This window comes from Mycteria americana, chromosome 2 (assembly GCF_035582795.1).
Source record: "Mycteria americana isolate JAX WOST 10 ecotype Jacksonville Zoo and Gardens chromosome 2, USCA_MyAme_1.0, whole genome shotgun sequence".
Lineage (NCBI taxonomy): Eukaryota > Metazoa > Chordata > Aves > Ciconiiformes > Ciconiidae > Mycteria > Mycteria americana.
This window is the reverse complement of record NC_134366.1, coordinates 122892817-122908247: the sequence shown is the minus strand read 5'-3', so window position 1 is coordinate 122908247 and position 15431 is coordinate 122892817. Positions and strand designations below refer to the sequence as shown.

The 15431-nt window shown below is 35.3% G+C and overlaps 1 protein-coding gene across 3 annotated transcripts in view; it reads left to right on the top strand.

Moving 5' to 3' along the window:
• Window positions 1-15431, top strand: part of ESCO1 (establishment of sister chromatid cohesion N-acetyltransferase 1) — a 34505-nt gene that overhangs the window by 7980 nt on the left and 11094 nt on the right. For all 3 annotated transcript variants that reach the window (XR_012774430.1, XM_075494467.1, XM_075494466.1), the window contains exons 7-8: window positions 1762-1876; window positions 11525-11656. Coding sequence is in view for 2 of the 3 variants with exons in the window: in XM_075494467.1 (XP_075350582.1) it covers window positions 1762-1876; window positions 11525-11656 (247 nt within the window). In the remaining variant the exon portion in view is untranslated. The remainder of the gene's footprint in view (window positions 1-1761; window positions 1877-11524; window positions 11657-15431) is intronic.

Sequence of the window (15431 nt, the reverse complement as noted above, 5' to 3'; positions counted from 1 at the left end):
CTTTTTAGGTGGGGAAGAGGGGATTTAATTTGGGATTGTTTTGTGATTGCTGTGAAATGAAGGTGTCAGCTGCTGTATAAAAATGATTCTTGTTCTTACTACTAACTACATTGTTCTTGCTACTAACAGTTCAAATCTACGTTTTATCCATGTTGACTGTTGTAGTTTTTGAACAATTCTGACATAGTCTCTGGTTTTAGCCAATTACAAGCTAAGACAGTAATTTCTTTGTACCTGATACCTTGAACAGCAACATGGTTGGCATAGTGGTTAGTATATTGATACTGTTTTCTATATTCATAACGGAGACAAGAAGAAATGATGCAGTACATTTTCAGTACATCTGTCTGAGGCCAGATTAACAATTCTGACTAACCAGCCCCTTTGTACATGTTGAAAAACTCTACTACTATGGAATTTCACAGAAGATGGGTGGTAAGGTAGATGTGAAACTAGCTAAATAAATATTTTTAGATTTTTTTCAATAAATATTATAGTAACTTTGATTTTTTCATATTTAATTCTCAACTGCCAAACAGGTTTATGGTATCTACTCAAATTTATTAACTTTATTAGCTGAACAAGCCTGTATTGCTTTACTAATATTTGAATATATATTTTTCTTGTAAGAGCTTTCTTACCCTGCTTTCCATATGCTATCCAAGATTTAAACCATCATTCTTTCTGTGGTATTCCTGCCATAACATAGAGTAATGTGCATATCTACAGTGTAGCTCTCTTTAGGGCTTTGTAAGAAAAGGTTGCAGTGGGAAAAGGCAAACCTTGAAGTAGGTACTTAATGCAAATTTTGGGGCACATGACAGGAATAAAAAAAATTAGCTCCGATTTAGCACAAAAAATGCTGTTGTAAAAATGTCTGGTAAGAGTTTTTATTTTTGAAAAAGCTCACTGAATTATCCTGCTACATGTACTACAGCAACTGCTACAATTAAGTGTTTCGCCCTATATCCTTAGTTTGCTCAGAAACAGGAAATACGTAAATACCTAGTTGAAGTATGAGTATTTTTGCATGTGTTTTGCTTTGGTGATCTCCACAAGTTTTATCCAAACCTGGAATTAATGTTATTTTTCCCCTGAATATAGTAGCAAGTTCATAGAATAACTTTGTTGATGTATTATAGTACCTTCCAGTGTTTCTTTCGGTCATGACGAGGGGAAACTTAAACAGAGTGAGAGAGATTCCAGTGATAGCCATCCATTTATTCCTCAGGTCCTCTTCTCCTTCCCTTCACTGCCAGCCATTAGAAGAGAATAAGTTTGAATTGAATTTGAGAGATTTATGACATCTGTTTTATATTGCCCACTTATATTTGTGGGAATATTTACACGGTCTGCTTTAGCAGCCTGATGTACGATACCTAAAACTACAAACCTAAACCTTGTGTAGGAAATATATAGCATTAGGCACCATCAGTCACGGTCTGAAAATGCCTCAGTTAAATGCTTGTGTTAATGGTTGTGACTAACCTACCCCACTTGATTACAAATTTAAATTTTTTTTCATTAAAAAAAAATCTTGTAATTAGGCTAGTCACAAACTGCATTTTTTGGTTAATCCTTTTATTTCCTTATTTTTCCATTTGAATTACAAATTAAAATATATAGGACTATGTTTTGGGTAATTAACTTGGATTTGCATCTCATTAAAGTTTAGTTATACTAATCACAATGGCTTTGAGTATCTAGGATGACATGTATAAGCAGTCCCTTTTTCAACATGAAATATATTTATCTTTCAAGGGTTCCATTGTCAAATCCTTCATTAGCATCAAAATGCAGTAACTTCCTACCATCTGAGGAACATATTCAGAAGCTAAAAGAAGCAGGAAAAGATGGTGATAAGCAGCTGATCATAGTAAGTAATACCCTTTTAGTAAGGCTTATAGCTTCTCGAAGAAATTACTTTTTAATTTGCAGTGCTGTGTTTTTATGAACTTGTCTAAAAATCATTACTTATACATACTACTATTGCCATTGTAAATTATTTGTGAAAGTAGAACCTGAACTGGATTGTCATTCAGTATTGATGGAAAAAATGGTGGCAGACAGACTTAACGTTTAAAGCTGATTCTTGTTAAAATGGATTTCTGCATTTTTTTGATAGAATGGCTGTTCAGTAAAAATACAGTTGTTTTAGGGAGAATGAACTTGCCTCTACTTATGTGCAAAATCTCAGTTTCTTAAAATTTCAGATTTACAAGGGGAGGTGCATCTGGCAGATTGTGTGCAAAATTAATATAAATAGATTTATTCCTGCATCATTCAAATGTCCAGTGTTCTGAGACAAACGTAAAGATCTTCCTGTGACTGCACTCACTTTCACCATAATATTTAAGCAGCAATACCAGTTTGGTTATTTGTTCTTACCCTTATTTGCTATTAGCTACCAAATGCAGGTATTTCTTTTAAAACAAGAAAATGCAAAATGAGAAGGAAGAGAGTGACAGAGTCATTTTTCTATCTTGTAGAATCACACAATTTGATAGTGAAACAATTGGAGGTTTTGGTTGTGTTTTGTTTTGTGTTTTTAATAATTCACACATCAGATAACCCTTGAGAAATGAAAGGCTGGAGCTGGGAAGCTACAGGGGGAGAGGAATCCAGGCCATTAGGAACGAGGACGATGTAGTAAGCTTCTTATGAAATTAACCCCTCTCACATATAACTGGTGGTCTTGCTAAATTGCAATTTTTTCATGTAATACATGGATTATACACATGAAAATATTAACTAAAATAGAACCAGGTGAATTCTGAACACTCTCTTATATCCATACTGAAATATTTTAAAATCAAAGCTTCTGAGAACTAAATTGATAAGCATATCCTTGATTAGCCTAAAGTGATACAAATCTAGCCACTTGAATGCCTAGTCAGAGGATGAGAAATGAACTGTATCTAACATTTCCGGAGTATATCAGCTGTTGCCTCTTTGAAACTCATTTTACCAACTGAGTTAGAATGTATGATTAAATATCTTAGCTATATTAAAAGGACTATAAGAATATTCCTTTTCATTTCAGTAAAGCTAACTTAATTTTTGCTCATACAGTAATAGAACTTGACTGAAGAGTTGCTAGGATCTTTGACAAGAAGAAATACATAACTTTCTGGCTAGCTACTGAAGAGAGGTTGTGTAGCTCTCCTCTACAGTATTCATACCAAGAGATTTTTTGCAACTTACTGACTATGCTGGTAGTATTCTTGTTTTCAGCCCAAATTAGGAGAGTGATATTTTTTCCCTAGGTATTCAACAGTAAAAATTTTAAGTTATTTACCTAGCAAAATTTTAGCATATAAAGAATGGGTCATCAGTGAAGAACACTAGGGAAAATGGGAGAGACCTAGTTTCTTGTTTTCTGTGTGTATTTCTGGAAAATGCAAGTGAGCACTGTGTTTAATTTTTAAATGTGAAAGTAATAGCTCCATAATATCTAATATATTTCAGCACTTCATACAAATCTAATTCACTTTGATTTCATTGAGTTCAGAGTAGGCTTTTTATTGTGTTGAAAAGGCATTTTGGTAATGCCTGTAGTTCTCTTTACCAAGAAAGCATTAGGTAAGGTACTGCTCTGGGTTTTTTTTGGGGGGGTGGGAACAGGACTGCTTTTAGCATTGTCAAAACATATAGAGGAACCCAAATATTTGTTAAGTCATTTTGTAAAATACTATCCTTGACATTAGTTACTGTGGAGATGAGACATAGTCATGTCTAGAATAGTTTGTGCTAGCATCTGGAGGGGAAAAATCACTAAATTGACTTCTAAAGTACCAGACTTTGCTCCTACGAATACTCAAAAGATTGGGAATTAAATGCATGTAATAAAATAAGGTACATTTTGTAATTAATAGTGTTGTTTGCAAAACCATGGTCAATATCTTAAATGTTGATTCTGGACTTTTTTTTTTTTTTAAAGGAAATATTTTCAAAGGTGTTTATGTACTTCTGTAGTGATCCTTTGAGTACAGAGAAAAGATTAACTTGGTTTAAAAGCTGTTCAGGTTGAAATTTCTCCTATACAGAGAGCAGTCTTCCTATACACAGCCAAATCACTTAAATTAGCATTTATAGTGTCTGTAAAAAATTTTATAGTTAATAGCTATAAATCATTTTTATTTCAAGTTTCTGGTGCGTTAAGAGAAGCAGTTTCATTATTCTTTTTTACCTTGAGCAAAGTTGGGAAGTCATGCTTTATTCTTATCAAGGAACATTTAACTTGCACTTTGTTACACTTTGTTAAAAAATTAAATGCCTAAGAAGTGCAATTTTGAGCTCTCTACTGTGAGATCTGATTCTTTTGGAGATCTGGCAAGCCAGTCCATCTTAATGTATGTACAGAACCCTTTTTTTCTTTTTGTAACCAAAGGGGAAAAAAAAGAGTTGAGCTTAGTTTGACTCGCCAGATGATACATTATCTTTGTTTTGCTGGTTTTTTGCTATTGAATATTCCTAGTCTTTTGTATTTAAGTTTGACATCTGTCCTTTTAGTTGTCTTTACAGTATCTGAGGCTCACAGTCTGGGATGTTACAATACTCTCTGTGTATTCTAAGCTTTTCATTTCCTAAGCTATTCCTAGAGAGGTGTTATGGTAAAACTAATCTTTGTTTTCCACAATACACTTTATTTTTTTATATTTAATCCTTAAAGATGTATCTTACCTTCCTTTTTCTCCCATATGATTGCTATAATGAATAGATTAATTTTCTATTTTTCTTAAGTAATATCTCTAACAAGCTTTAAGGCTATTTGACTGTAACAGAAGTGAAATAATACAACTTCCGTTTGTAGAAGAAATGTTTGGTAGCTGTGCTTGCACCATTCTGTTTCTTGGTACACATCTAGTTATCTGAGCAGCTTTCAAACATAAAATTATCTTCATTTTGTAGAGGTACAACTAAGACAAAAGATGAGTTGTTTCTGTTTTCTTCAGATTTGCTTGCTGTCACGCATCTTAAAAAGCACATCTCTTCAGAGTGTAGAACTTCAGCTGAAAACAGCAAGGAATCTAATGCTACAACAAACTTTGTAAAACAAACAGTGACAGGAAACGATGGTGTTCAAAGTAATGTGCAAAGATTTAGGTTCAGACCTCGGGAAGTATGATCTGTTTTTCTGGAGGAAAGAAATTAAGATTGAGGGTAAAAATATGTTAGGTTCCAAATCCATGACTTGGTGTTTAGAGAAGTAGTCTGTTCAGAATATTTGTGAACTGTACCCTCTTAAACTTCATTTAAATGTTCAGTTGGTAGGTTGACAGGTTACATGAAGCTCCATATTGGAAGTTTTATAGAGTAATGCACTAAAATAGTTTTTTACTTTCCAAGTACTTGAATCTAATGTGCAAATAGGAGAACTTGAATATGAAATCATCTGTTCCTTTAACTTCTGAAATGGAAAGAAATACAAATGTGCAAAGCATATGTTTTCAATTTTCATAAAATGAGATATGCTTTACATCCAAGACAAGGAAAGTCAGTTTGTTTCTTGTAAAAGTTCTGCTTGCCTGCCAGATCTAGGACAAAATTTTAACCATAAGAATAGGAATTGATAAAAGCATTAATGCTACAAAGGAATGTTCTAAACAATGACCTATGAGGTACAGGGATACTTCTTCCATTTTATGCCACTAAGGAGACATGTTCCTTTGAAAATTAAGCTAGTCTTTTGAAAATGATACTCATCAATTTTAAGAAAGAATGTGTAAAAAGAATGAACAGTGAAAACAAATCACTGAAGTGATAAAAAGATAGTATAGAGTTACAGAGACTTCTCTGCCTTTCTAGAGATCTGAGCTAATGCCTGGATGCAAGCAAACATGATTAAATATAGATGATCTTTATAAGTATCAGCAAATGCATGGATCAGGATTGCTTGACGGAAGATGCTTTTGATTCTGAGGTTTGAATTGGTGCTATATGTGGAAGTGATGTGTGTGCTAATTCAGTTTACACATTTGCATATCATACTTCAATTTTTCCTTACATATATTTTGGTGAAACTTGAACATAGTTTACTGTTTGACTGAAATAGGTAATCTATGGAAGAAATATTTTGATTTAAGCTGAAAACACAATCCTCAGTGGAAACAGTAAGTGTAAAAATGATTTCTTACGAGCATGAAGAAAGTTGCATAACTATCATTTAAAGTTGCTGTTTTCTTCCTTAAACTGGTATAGTCCGGTTGGCAATTTCTCTGAAGAATTGGAGAATGGCTTTTGGGCAATCTTTTGTTGTTCACATTAGTTAAGTACTGCCTCTTTTCTCTCCTGTAATCCCAGTAAAAACAAGGCAGTGGTTACTGCATAAGTGACGGGGGAGGGAGTTTGGTAGTTGAGAACAGTCACTCTTCCTTTCTTCCCACACAAATCTTACCCTTTGGGACAGCTCTGCTCTTAGGGGGGCAGTAATGGCCATCCTTTCTTCTTATCACACCTTCCCATTTCTACATCACCACAGCAACCCAGCTTTCTCTAGCAAACTCAGGTGGGTTGTGTTTGGTGTCCTTTGGTGTCCTGAGGGTGACAATGTTTTGTAAGGTTAGCTGGGCACCTGATACAGGAATTCAAGCACCAAGGCTACTAACATTGTGTTGTGGGTTAACCCTGGCAGGCAGCTAAGCACCGTGCAGCTGCTCGCTCACTCCCGCCAAGTAGGATGGGGGAAAAAACTTGTGGGTTGAGATAAAGACAGTTTAATAGGTAAAGCAAAAGCCGTGCGTGCAGGCAAAGCAAAACAAGGGATTCATTCACTACTTCCCATCAGCAGACAGGTGTTCAGCCATCTCCAGGAAAGCAGGGCTCCATCGTGTGTAACAGCTGGGAAGACATATGCTGTAACTCTGACTATTCCCCCTCTTCCTCCCTCATTCCCTCAGCTTTTGTTGCTGAGCATGATGTCGTATGGTATGGGGATATCCCTCTGGTCAGTTGGGGTCAGCTGTCCCAGCTGTGTCCTCTCCCAACTTCTTGTGCACTCCCAGCCTACCCACTGGCACAGCAGCGTGAGAAGCAGAAAAGGCCTTGACACTGTGTAAGCACTGTGCAGCAATAGCTAAAACATCCCTGTGTTATCAACACTGTTGTGGTCACAAATCTAAAACGTGGCACCATAGCAGCTGTTGTGAAGGAAATTAACCTTATCGCAGCCAAAACCAGTACACATTGGAACATTCTCTGTAATATACTTGAATTATGTTTTTATATGGATTGAGAATGGATTAATTGTCCATTGTAAATATTGTGCAGATTTATTTTTTAACTTTGTGGTTTTTTTCATATTGCTTTAGCTAATGACCAGTGAGGACATAATTTCATGATGGATAATGACCCTCCATTTTCATTTTTCAAAAAAGTTAAATAAAATTAGATACATCACAGTTCTGAAAGCTTTAAGTTGATTTATATCCTTTGGCTAAAATAGCTTTTGAGAAAGATGGGTACTAGTGATGTGGGGTGGTTTTTTTTTTTGTTGGTTGGTTGTTTTTTTTCTTTGTTATATTCCACGGTCTTCATTTGAAGTGAAACTTGTTTCTGAGTTGGGTCATGTCTTCTGATCCTCCTGGTCAGCAAGGGCATCTACCCATCAGCTTCAGTCTTGAATACATCTTTCGTTGAAATAGCATTCTTTGACATTTACATTTTCTGTGGAGAGCCCAAAAATCTTTGTGTTGTTCCTTCCTGCTCTTCTTGTATTTCCTTTCCAGCCTGCCTGTTTCTATGGCTGGGTTTTATTCTTTGTTCTGTGAAAAGACTAGAGGAAAAAATAATCTTCCTCTAACTAACACTAGGTAATCAAGAAGGAGGTGACCTAATCTGTGCCTGAAGCGAGAGGGAGGAAAAAAAAAAAAGGGCCCCTTTTCATCTCCTACAGAGGCACCAAATGCCTTTTTTGCTTGCAGGGCTCCTTATTCCACATATGGAGGATCAGCAGACATGCACCTTCTCAAAGAAGATATTGGTAAGACTTTTCTTTCTGTCTAACACAGAATTAAGAAACCCTTCTGGAGATTAAGACAACATTGTCGCAATGTTCAATTACAGTTAGCCTGGAAACACTGGACCTCATATATCCTGTGCCTATATTAATGAGGATTGCCTGAGATGTCGGGAATGCTTAATTGCCATCTACACATGCAGAATTTGCTTAGGAAATAAAAGTGTCCTTGCTCTTTATTGTTACTGTTTAGAAAATTGAGTTTTAGATAGAGTAACACATTTTTCTGCTTGCAACCCCACGTTTTCTTAAATATTGCTTTGAAAAACATTTCTCTTAAGTTCTGAGAGTCAAACCTCTTACATCTTTTTGTAGTTGTGATAAGTCAACAGTTTAGTCTCCACTACCCAGTATCTGATGTTTGCTGAGAAGATTCCCTCCCCCCAATCCAGTTCTAAGTTTTTATTTACTCTCATATGTCATGCATAAGGTGTTCTTGTTTGGGTTTTTTTTTGTGGTGGTGTTTTTTTTTTCCTGTTCCTCCCCATTAGGAAGGACTGGCAACCTTTAATGCAGTATTACTGTTTGGGAGCACTTTTCTCCTCTTGATGCATGCCCTTTCCACTTTTTTTAACCTGATATCATTGCATAAGCAACAGTCAGATTCTGTAGAGGTTTTGTTAAAGTACAAAAATGCATTCTTCATAATTCCTGACTTTATTTTGCATGTCCTGGTTTTTTTTTTTGTTGTAGTCTGCATTGGATTTATAAAGCTGCTTTTTTTTTTTTTTTTTTGGTTGTCTGAAGCATTATGTCCTGTGGTGTGGCTTTGAAATAGCCTTTTTGTTGAACTGAGGTACTATCTTCTTTACTACCTTCAGGGTACTGTAAAATACTTGCTAAAAAGTATGGTCAGCATTTGTTAGGGCTACAGAGTTCCAAAGATTGCTTTAGATACTACAATGTGTTTTTTCTGATGTTCACATAACAAGTTTTTAATATTAACCTGTGTGTGTAGCCCATTGAAACAACTGAATGCATGTAAAAATAGTAGTATCAGTGAAATCCTTAAAAAACAAAAAACAAACAAAAAATCCCCCCCCCAAACCCACTGATACCAGCAACATCCAAGAAAGTCAAACTGTAAAATACAACATGGCTGTAATCTGTTCCTGGAGACTTGCAAAACAGCCTATATATTTACAAGGCAAGATGGGATGAGCTAAGGAGCCTGACAACTTTGAGGATATCCTTGCCCTGATTTTTTTGATGACTTCCTGCATAGCTAGGCTTTTTTTTGGCTTGAGATTTTTGGTAGTAAACGAATAGATTTTTTAGTTTAAATACCTTTAGCTTCTTGATCATTTGAACAGAAATTATTTCATGAGATTTACTGCAGTACTGATATGTGCTGAATATTTTAAGAGTTGCTTTATGTAGCTGAGTTTTCTAATTTACATGTCTTATTTTTTTGAAGTATATTCCAAGCATCAAAGTAGACTTCCTCTTCACTTATTGTACCCTAGATATAGGGGATATGTTCTCCATCTTCAAGATAGGAGTTACTAAGTTCGGTTCAGTTGGTTCATCTTAAGATAATTGCCATACATCATCCTTCCTGCTGAATTGCCTTTTTTCCATCTTTCATGTATAAACCCTTGAAATGCAGTATATTTTGGTGGCCAGATGGGTACCTTGTTTTGAACTATATTGCTGCTTTAAAGGAAGTCTGCAGGTAAAATAAAATGTCTTGGATTCAGTTTTTACACCCTTAGAAACCTCATTCTGACTTCGCAAATCTAACCTCAGGGTTCATCTTTCCTTTTTCCTTCAGAAAATTAGTGTACTCCTGTTTCGCCTTCTGTATACAGTAGGAATGTATAAATTGACATACCATTAAAGCAATGACTTCTGAGATTCAGCTTCTTTCTTTTGGCTGAGTTCCATATATGTGCTCTTAAAGGGAAGTTTTAACTGAGTTTGCCTGGCCGGCTGTACTTTTAGTCTCTTCTTGGAAAGAAACCGATACCCACATTTTAGATTTCACTAATGACTGCTTGAAATAAGTTGCTGTTGTGTGGAGAACTGAGCTGTCATCTAGCTCTTAGAGGTACTTAAACGTATCTTTGGAGATGGGAGGAGTAGGAAAGGATTCGTAAATGCTTTTGCTGTGTTCCAAAATGCATTCTTCTGTAAAGTAGGCTTTTTTACTATGAGTATATTTAGCTCTTAGAAAACAATTACGTTCAGGTGATCTGTTTTCTTGCAAATTGTGCACTTTCAATTTGTGTGCACAGATCAATTTCCTTTTAAAAAACACCCTCAAGTCTTCTTTTGCTTATATAGTATCCTATTTTAGAGTATAAAATAACTTTTTGTTTCTCTATTACTTGTGATATATGTTAAAGTAGATTAAAAGTGACATTTATTGCTGCTTACATAAACTCAATTTCCAAATGTAGTTTTAAAAAATATATATATTTGAGCATTAAGCCATAACTTAAAACATGCCTTTTTGGCTAGAGACTTCAATCTAACTGGTATTCTTTTGCTCTTTGCAAAAGGCACTGCCTGCACCTGACACTTCACTCTTTATTAGGCACTGACTCCTTAGTCTGAGCATACTTCCAAATTAATAACACTGTTTTAATGAATAAATAGCAAAGCAATAGGTACTGAGTAGCGTCCTTAATTTGGTAATGGTTGGTTATAGAGTAGGAGGATGACCGAAAGGGTCATGAGTAAAATGATATGATCTGCCGTTTATATTGTAGCTGCTATCCAGTGTCTGAAAAATAAAAGTTACAAACCCTGTGCAATTAAGATAGCATGTGAAACATCATAATTAGCTGTTTCCAATTAATAGTTAAGACTTAAGTCCTGAAAGTATATTAAATGAGGCTTTTAATCAATGAAGAGAGGAATAAAAAAACCATAATGCTATTTGCTTGCCTTGAAATAATTGGTTTTCTTAAAAACCTAAAAAGTAGTGATCAGCTGTTGCAGATGTATTGCTAATCTTAACGATTATTTCCATAACTTTTGTTTTTTATAATATCCTTCCAAACATTCAGGAAAATGACTCGCCTTTGGCCCACCTCAAAGCAACTCACAACCAAAAGACAGACGGCAGCAGAACTGTAGGGAAAACCAAATAGTGTGGGGCTGGATGTGGGAATTTTTTTTGTGGAAGATGATTATATTTACTGCAAATAGGGTAACGAAGGAAAAATTCTCTGTTCTTTGTATTTCATAAAATAAAAGAGAAGTCATTTATTCAAAATTAATGGGAGGGGAGCTAATTTTAATGTTGGGTAGAGTTTGCTCTGTGATTGATGCCTGTGCCTTTTGAGGCTGTGTGGGTTTTTGAAAGATGGAATTCTAAATTCTGTACTTGTTTCCTCCTGTTTCACCCCATTTTAGCCTCTGTGGTGAGTTTCCAGAAGATAAGTTATAAAAGGCATGTCTGATTAGATGAAAGTTCTGTTGAACTGTATTTACTGTGCTTGCAATTGACAAATACCTTTCTTTTTTTTCTTTCTTTCTTTTTTCTTTTTTTTTAAATAGGATGCAGGACAGAAGAGATTTGGTGCTATTTCCTGTAATATTTGTGGAATGCTTTATACTGCGTCAAATCCAGAGGATGAAACCCAACATCTGCTCTTTCATAACCAGTTCATAAGTGCTGTAAAATATGTGGTAAGAAACCTTATCTTTTTAAAGACATAAGCATTATCTCTTATTTGCTGTGTACTAGTTACAATTCATATTACATTAAGGTGTGTTTTAATAGATTAGTATCACAGTAGGCCATGAATAATCCACTTTGGGAAATAAATATTTTTAAGAGCTATGGTAGATGCGTTACATGTAATGTATAAAAATACTTAGTAGGATAGTGGTGTTTCATTGCCATTGTATCCTTTCTGTTACAGTTCCTTAATCTTGGGGAGGGGTGGGGGTGGTGATAGGAAGACAAAGGAATGTCACTGTTCTGAAAGTGCTAAATACAGGTTTCAGTACAACTGGTGTTTGCAATAGTTGGCTTAATAGTCAGATAAAGAACTGATTATACTGTTTTTGTAATCGTGTAATCTTAGATGACTTCTAAATTACTTTTTCTTAATTATGTGTTGAAGGGAGACTGCCTAGGAATCCAGCTGATACAACTTCATAGTATATTGAAACTTTACTGAATTTATAGTGTGATTGTAATTTTTAAATATAAAGTCCAAAGTATTATTCCATAACTTCATTATATGTGCTGTATCTGAGTATATCTCTCATATTAAAGCTCAGATTTGAAAAATTTTGTACAATTTAAAGTATGTTGTAAAATCAGCTACTTCACACTAACTGATGTTACAAGACTTACAGGAAATACCTGTTCACATGTCTGAAATCCAGAATAGAATCCACAAAGTCTATTTTCTTTATCACACATGTTACCTTCAGTACTCTACACTCGAGTAGATAAGACCTCCAGGATAACTGAACTGAGGCCACCAATTCATTTCATGTAGGTACCAAATGGCTGTTGGGCTACTCTTAAATCTCAAGCTCAATTTTATCCCACTGTTTACAAATACAAAGATATATCTTCATAGCTAAAGTGTTTGAAACCATCTGGTAAATAGTTGTGGTATTTGTTCTGTTCTTGGTTAGTTTTTGCTGAATAATCCAGACATCTTGAAAGATCTCTTCTGATACACATTAGCTACGTTGTAGGGTGAGCCTGGGCAGAAAGTGTGATGGAATGCAGTACATCATAATGGCAGCATATAATACGTTTCCCCATTTTATTCCTGTTTGTCCTTTTGCTGCGCTCCTCCACCCCCAAGTACTTTCAGATCTTGAATGTTACCAAAGATGTAAACATAATTTACGGAAGATGGTGTTAGTTCTTTTGGACAGAAGCTGGCAGATGGGTTCAGTAGTTACTTAAAGCTGCTGTGTTCATGTAGGTAGGAAGCTGCACTGAAGTGTGAATATTTTGAAAGTTGAAAGAGCTGAAATTTCTTACTTGTATGTATGTCTAGAGTAACAGCATGATTGACATAAAAGTGAAAGAGCAGACTGCCTTAAACCAGTTGTAAATAACTATGTATAAAGTTAGGTATGCTTTTAATTTGAGAAAAACTTTCCCTATTGTTTTCTCAGTTGCTAGGCATCTTTTTAAAACTTCACACAATGTGTACACAAGCAAATTATTTGTATTGTCAGTTCAGTGAGTAAACAGTTCTATCTCTGAAATCTTTTAAGACTCCAGTTGTGTTTTGTGACATCGTAGGTGGCTGTAGAGCAATGATTTAGATGGTTATTCTGTAACAGAAACTGTAGAGTAAGAGGCAAAGGAACGAGGCTTATGAGTCTTTAAATTCCCCTCTGATTTTTTTTTTTCCCCCTCATAACAATTTGATTGACACTCTTTCTGCATGGGTAGTTAACTTTTGCCATACGAAATAGATAAGTCTTTAACACTAGTCATTTGACCTATGCTCAGTGGTTCTTGGTTGATTGTATTGTGGTAACGTACATGACAGAAACATCTTCACCTCCTCTAGAAAATAATTTGAATTTTAGATAAGCCTTCTTGCCAGTGAATTAGTACACCAAATCTCTACTTTTTAATTCTTAGTCATCCAGAAATACTAGAAGAATGATTGCTCGTTATCCTAGTTTTGTTAGGAGGTTTCTAGTGGGGATTGTTGGGAGGATGGCTTGGAGATGTGATATGCTTGGTTTCTAGATATTTGTATGTAGTTGCTGTGTTGAAACTATAACTACCTTCCTTTCCCTGACAGAAAGTGTTAACTGGGCAGTAGCATCATGGGATTAAAAAAATTGTACTAGAGAAAGTCTTGGTAACTTTTTGGTTAGACTTTCTGGTCCAGGAACACCTGGGCTTGTTGACCTTGGTATGTTACTTTATTAGCTCTCCAGATATTCTTTTTTATGTAGTTAACATATTTGGCATTATTGTTGATTTGGAGGCCATTCTAAGGTATCTTAGAAGCATTTTTCATTCTCTTGGCATTCACATTCTTCATGCCATATGATTCAGTCCGAGTCTGACTTGAGAAGACTTTTCTCAGTTGTTCTCCCTTTTGAGTGTCTCTTGTTACATGCCTAGTAGTTCTACTGGTGATTCATTTCACATAATCACAAAAAGAAAGCCTATATACATTATCATGCTAGAGCTTCTTGCTGTGAACTGTGAAAATGGACTTCATTTTTAGTGTCTTGCATGCCTGCATGCAACTGCTTTGTGTTTTTTTAAAAAGTACTGAGTATCCAGAAGGTAGTTTGCATGTAAATAATAAATTATTTACCATCTTCAACAAAATATAATTTTGTTTGGTTTGTGGTTTTTTTTTTAAGGCCTATCTTATTTCTTCTAGTAAAAATTTCTTTTTAGATCTCTAGAAATTCCATGATGACCTCAGAAGTAGGACAGGCTAACAAGGAGATGGTTTTGGGATACTTGTTTTGTCATGGATGACTGATAGAGACAGTAAGGAAATTGGAGGCCTTGTGTGGAGGGAGAAAGTTTGGCAAGTTTAGTGACTTTTTCTGGATTTGGGAACAGAAGGTTGGCAAGGACTGATACGGGTTTTCTGAAGGGTGCCATTTGCTGTTAATAGGAGCATGCAAATTGAGTAAGCAAGAAGGTAAGGTGGTCAAGGATAGTACTGGAGCAGGAAAAGATTAGTGTGGGAGATGTCCCCTACTGCAGACAAATGTAGGAATCTGTCTCGCTGTCCTTCTGGTTTCAGACATCTGAAAGTCTCCAGAAAAAATACACTATTCTAGCACGTGCATGCATTGAGTGATGACATACACATTGAGTGTTAACTCCAGTGGGATGGATAACTTTATGGGACCACACAATGTCAATTGTGTATCCTCTCTGTGATACCACATAGCATCAATTTAGTATTTCTGCAAAAGTTTTCTAAGAGCAAGACATTATTTTTAATAATGTTTCTAAGTTGCAAAGCCAAATACTTAACTTAGGAAATGCCTGTGGATTCAGGTGCCTGATGTGAATGCAGTTAATGTGTTTGTATTTCAAGCTCATCCTCTTAGTTAAGAATAAAGTGGAAGAAGCTGTTATTTGGGCTAGTGTCTAATCTGATAAGTTTTAAATAGCTGTTCTGCTGTAATTGCATCCAAGCCCATCTGTGAGGTTCTTATGATTTTCAGATTAAAACAAACAAACAAAAAAGCAACATTTGACTTCTGGGAACTGAAGGTTAATAGAATATCGGGATTGAAGATGATGATGAACTTCATGTCATCTTAGAAAGATTTCATGGTTGTCTTGATTTGCATTAATTCCAAAAGTGATACCTCTGTACACTATAAAAATAATATTTCAAATAAAGTTCTTACCATTAGCTATGTTCTGTAAGAATCTTAGTTTTAACAGTGTAGTATTTAATAGTTAAATCCAAGGATCTTAATGTGTTCA